At 39.5% G+C, this 6,000-nt stretch overlaps 1 protein-coding gene across 1 annotated transcript; it reads right to left on the bottom strand.

Annotated features, from left to right (window-relative positions):
* Positions 1-3,483: 3,483 nt before the first annotated feature.
* LOC131789135 (lactose-binding lectin l-2) lies at positions 3,484-4,500 on the bottom strand. Its single transcript, XM_059106206.2, has 2 exons — positions 4,128-4,500; positions 3,484-4,059 (listed from the first exon to the last, which is right to left on the bottom strand). The coding sequence occupies exons 1-2, from the start codon at positions 4,408-4,410 to the stop codon at positions 3,617-3,619; spliced, it is 726 nt and encodes a 241-aa protein (XP_058962189.2). The 5' UTR covers positions 4,411-4,500; the 3' UTR covers positions 3,484-3,616.
* Positions 4,501-6,000: the final 1,500 nt, after the last annotated feature.

The following is a 6,000-nucleotide window of genomic DNA, read 5'->3' as shown; positions in this document are numbered from 1 at the left end:
GGTTGTGCCATCAGAATGTTTCAATTAAAATGAAAAATTAAAATTGTGAACAGTTGATCTAGTAGAAGATATTATAGGACGAAGCAGGAGCCCGTTACTTGGACGAGATCATTCAGGAATCTCTCAAGAATTGTAAAATCAAAAAGTATTCTGATGCTCCCATCAGCTTGTTTTGCACAAATCGGTGGATCTATTAATATTGCTGCCAGCTCAGTGACAGCAGTCTGGCTATTAATCAAGTCAGGGGAAGGCTAAATTCTCCCATGAAACATCCACACGGAGAAGAACACAGTTCTCTAAAATAACTACCGAGAGCTTTTTTAATCATATGATTGTCACGTGGTTTATAAACTTTAAACGTAAATACCGAAATATGTAATAAATTCTTTATTACAGTGTCACAAAATGAATCATGTTGTTGTTTAAGTTCCAATTATCTGCGTCAACTTTCCAGTTTTGTTTCTAAGCCGCATATCAACAAAAGCATATATATATGTGTGTGTGTGTGTAAAGTATATGCATGTTTAAACGACCACATACCAATGAATCAGTGTACATCAGTTGCAGTCTTACATCATTTTTGAGCGTTTGGACTCAGCTTTTCGTCGAAATGTTTTGTATTTGGGCTATAATTTTCATTTTTCATTTAGTGCAATCCACTTCTGGTATTCCACTAAAAGTCAATCTTCAAAATTCCACTGGTGTTATTTCGGTTACGAGTAACAATCGTGGACCAACACGTTCAGTTGACAAAACTTTTAACTTCAAAAACTGGGAACTAGGAAAGATTGAACAAAAACTTCTACTGGACATTACAACTCAAGAACGGCGGAACAGAATTTCAATTATGGGGACTGGGACTGGGACTGAGGTGCCAGCGGTGGACGCTGGTCTAGAGCCTCGTTTCGAAAAACATTTGTTTCATTTTTGCCTGATATTGGCGAGAATACAACCTCCTCCCGCCGCTCATGCAGCTGCTATAGCTCTCTGAACTCAAATGGTACTCTCTGTCAGAAGTTCGCCACAGAATGTTCAACTAAACAACCCAATGAATGTTGTTTCTGTTGCTGAAACTTCTCTTTTATTTTCATTTAAATCATATTTCCATCGTGTTAAAAGGTTGGATCCCGTGGAAAATTACGTGAGCCTATCAACAACATCTCAACAATCAAACGAAGTAACGTACGAAGGATCTGGTAGGAGACATGGCCGTCATAAACTTGCTGATGATTACAAATTCATCTTGGCCTGGTGACAAAAGCAGGAGGCTTTAAGTCATGTGTTTTGCTTTGTCTCTGAAAGGGGTCGATACCACGTTGAGATCATGCTTGGTTGACGATACTCTAAGGTGGGAAGGGATTCTTTACGGTCTACGGAGGAAATTGGTGTGAATGAGAGATGAAATAACATGTCTGGTACCGATGGCGTTGGACATCACATATCAACCAAAATGTTGACGTAGGCACGGCCAAATTACGACTCAAGTATTGTTTGTAAGGAGAGTCGTTTAGAACTGAAACAGTTACGTCTTTGGCGCGAATTAAGTTTAAAAATCGGTCGCAACGTCTGTAAGATAAAAGTCAAGTCATCCGCACGATGAATTATCTAGTCACGTCGTTGATCGTAATTATTATGAAATAAATGAGAAAAGAGATGTAAGCCTCCGTTATTTTTTGCTCACTACAATTTCCAATCGTTTACTTTAACCTAGCCACATAAATCTTCTCTTCGCCTAAATGGTAATTACTTTCTCCTTTTTTTTCAGTATGTCGTTATTTTGCTTTCATCTCCGGCGTTTAATCAGGGTCGGCGTGTTTCTTGGGGCGACCGGTTCAAAGACAATTTCGCTCCCATCTACGGCGCTCTCTGATAAATGTCGCGACCAACAAGAAGAATGCGACGTTTACACGAGGATCAGATCCTGCATTCTTATCTCCATTTTACAAGTCAGATTATTTCGATTCTATAGCAGCAAGCAAGAGAGTAACTGGAACTCAAAAAATATTACCCTTTGAGGTAACAAACGTTATACCGCAATTGATGTTAGAGATTCAAAAAATGTAAATTTGAAAACATAAAACGCCGCCTGTAAATAACGCTGCATCCTCGAAAGAGAAACACATGGAAATGAGTCAATTCTACTAAAGTCAAGTATTCCAAACACTAAGAGCCTCAAAGTTACCCACCAAACTGAGTAGCGATTAATTAGAGTGGACATAGTCATCGATCTTTCTAAAACAATAAGGTTAAGGTTAAAGGGAAAGGAGTTATCAATAACATCAACCCTGGTTGTACACCGGGCTCTCACAAATTTACTTCATAATTTATAAATCTAGAATTATGGAGCCAAGCTGTCTCTGTCGAAATGATATCGATGACTAAGGAAAGATTTATCGAAGAAAATACAGGTAGACCCAAATAGACATTTTACAAATGACTATCTCCTCGGTATTTCAGTTTCATTAGGAAACAATCCACGGTTTTCCGACTTGTCGGTTTTTCGGTTTTTTCAGATGTGTTTATTTCGTTCTTTGACTAAATCACATTACACGAAAATATCGCTCGTCATTCTGCCTTAGTTTGGATCCTTATGCACGGCGGCATTTCATTTTCTAGAGACTTCCCGGATCAATATCAGTATCTGGGCAACTGCCCACCCACCCCTCCCCTAACTCAACAACAGTCAATTGACAACAATTTAAGGTTAATGTTGGGTTAGGGAGGGGTAGGTGGGCAGTTGCCCAGATACTGATATTGATCCGACTTCCCTAACGGTTCTTCTATTTCAATGGGAATTTTGGTTGCATATTTCTGGTTTGACATGTTAAATTTCCGATAGTCCAAAATGACTCGCTCTAGCCTCTCAAAACATCTTCACATTGTTCATTACTCTGTTGAGAAGGATTGTTAACGCGAGGAGATGCAAGACTTGATGATTTTTTCCAACAGGTAGCTTGTTCATTTGTTAATTGTTCCTGATTTGTTTTGCCACTGAAGCTAAATATTAAAAGCACATTCCAAATGTAGAGCTATACTCTCAGCAGATATGCGTATATGCGTACGGTTTTTTTGCTTGTTTTGCGGAGACAATTTTTCGGGGTTCGAAATGAATAATTTTTCTGCTGCTCAAGCAGAAAGCATCAATAAGGAAGAAACGCAATATTTTTCAATTTTCCAAGTTTTCGAGCTGCATGAAGGAAATTAGACGGTAGAAACGATTCGTAGATGGATATTTGGCCAGAGTGAGGTGATCCGGTTGCGGAGAATATGAATTGACATTCAACTTAACAAGATTAAATTTTTTCTAATTTTTTATATCGAGGACTAACGTTCTCAAAATGAGTGCTCCTTCTCCAGCTGCCCCACTCCCCACCCAGTGTCCAATAAAAAAAAAAAGGCAAGCGCTCACTTTCTTACACTGATTTAGGAATATACGAGAAGATATCTGTGGGAAACTATGCTGAATGAAAACGTGCGTCAGGCTTCATCCATCACCAAGTTTATTTTAATTAGAATCAAAATTTTAATTGGCAATACATCATATTAACCGTTTATTTAATGAAGTGCTCTCACAGACGACTTAAGTAGTCAAAACAAAGTGGGATTACCAGCTACCTTAGTTAGCCTTTTTCTGGCAAAGAACGACTGGAGAATAGCTTAGAGCTTGCTGGTTCAGGTCACACACGATGTCACTCCACTTTCCTTGCTTGTTCCCGTTTCCGTACATGTGCGCACACTTCTCGGTGACAGAGTGTGGATCGTCATTTGCCCAAGCAGAATACTCCCATGCCTCCGCTGGAGTACCGTCCACCCAGTAGAATTTGTCGTCTGCTGCTCTGTGGAGGCCAAGCCACACACCCAAATATGTGACTGTCCTCTGCCTCTTCATCAACTCAAAGATAAATTTGTTTTCAACGAAAGCTTTGACGACGGCAAGATCTCCGCCCAAATTCTGACAAGTTCGTCGAGCGTCACTCCATTTCAGTGTTGGGATGTCGATGACCAAGTAACATGAGTCCACGAACGGAACCCAACCATTAGGACACTCTGAAGCGGCCCCTGGAACAACGATGATAATAAAAGTTTTAATCGCCCAAAAATATATTCAACCCAAAATGTGCTCATACCTTTACATTGGGCAGAGAGAGAATCAACTCTAGTTTTGATGTCCATCAGCATTTTTCGCTCAGTCGTTCCGAACCCCCAGCTCTTGATATTAAAAGTATCCTCCACTACTTGGGGACCAGGTCCAAATTTTTTGAAGTCAAACATTTCGAATTTAGAACGTGGTGGGTCACGCTTGTTACTTAGTTCGGACGTAGCACCGGCGGAACTTTGAAGCTCGACGTCTCGTGAAATAGTAAAACGCACCAATTGAAAAATGAAAACTACGACCCAACTACAAAACATTTTGGTGACAATATCAGTCCGAACAACAGTAAGTAATGCGAAGACTTCAACAAGTGAACTGACCTACTGTTATGAGTTCGTATAAGAAGCACATGATCTGCATACATATATATACCTCGACGATAAAAAAAAACCAAAAGCAAATTAGAACTTGAACAAGAAAATGATTCAATTTCCGCTACAGCGAAAAGTGAAATACCACGTAGTAATTTCAATTTTATTCCTAAAACTAGTAGACTTTATGTTAGAAATTTTCCTTCTTCTGACTGTTGGGATTTTCTGACATCTACCCGCTTTTTCGCAGCAATAAATGTACCGATTTATGCAAAACGCGCCAAAGGCACGATCAGAGTGATTTTGATTTTACAAATTCCTATGTGATTCCTAAATGACCTGGCATTCATCTTTATTATTGGCTCAGATGACAATGATATACGAATATTTAAAAATAACTATAGCATAACAGTGAAAAGGTTAACCGTGGTTACGAGTTTGACATCGGGGAGTTAAGTTTAGCCAATGAATCATGCCTATGTCGAGAGGTGTGACGTGGGGGCTGAATAGATGGTACTTTTGCTGTTCCTCACACCACGTGGTGAATTAAATAACTTTTGCGTCTTACTTACACGAGAATGTGTCGTGAATATAACACTATATTGGGCATTTACTCATTTCGTCCAGCTGCCTCTCTCTCAAAAAAAAAATAATAAACCAGCCCTGTGCAGTAATGAAGATGTATCGAGCTTCAAGAGTGCATGTCACTGAGGGTCATAAGATGACTGATCAAACCCATAATACTGCTAAAAATTCCCATTACAATAGAAGAAGCGGTATGAAAGTCCTTCAAAACTGAAATACAGTCATGAGTAGTGATCCAAATAATAGTTGGATGACGAGCGAGATTTGCGTGTTCATCTTGTAATGTCATCAAATGAAAGACCGCTTTCAACAACGTAAAAACTAGCGAAACCGAGGCTTGTTACCTTGACCGAAATACAGAAGACACAGTCGTACGTCAAGTATATCAATAATTTTTGTGTGCGAGTGTGTTCTTCCGCAAATAAAAGCTCTACTGAACCGTGAATATCATTTCGACTATCGAATAGAAGGTATCAACGGAGTTAACAGTTCGCCAAAAATTGGCAAAAAAAAAATTGCTGTCAGACGTAAAAAATTGAGAAATTTTAGCGTTACAAAAGTTAGTCGTTAACCATCATCCCATTGGGACCCTTCTAATAGAGCTTCGCTGAAAAATTTCAGATTTTGGAATGACGAGGCAAATTTGGAAAGAATGATGTAGCATCTTGGTATACCATGCTACTGATCATTCCTTTTCCTTAAACCTTCACTTTAATGCTTCAGAAGTCATTCACAAATTATCTACTCTCTATTGAATCCCTACTCAATATGGCGGGAAATTTTGTGCCTTTTAGTGCTAAGAATACTTGAATACTTGACTGGGCACTGACACATTTGAGTGCAAGGATCCTCAAGCCGCTGGCCCAGCCTGTTAACAAGTCCCCTCACAGACCTCTCCTCGGCTCGCTTTGATCGTCAAATCGAACTATCCCGACCGCCGACGAAACCGTT

The sequence above is a fragment of the Pocillopora verrucosa genome, chromosome 7 (genome assembly GCF_036669915.1).
Source record: "Pocillopora verrucosa isolate sample1 chromosome 7, ASM3666991v2, whole genome shotgun sequence".
In the NCBI taxonomy this organism is placed as follows: domain Eukaryota; kingdom Metazoa; phylum Cnidaria; class Anthozoa; order Scleractinia; family Pocilloporidae; genus Pocillopora; species Pocillopora verrucosa.
This window is presented reverse-complemented; position numbering and strand designations above follow the sequence as displayed.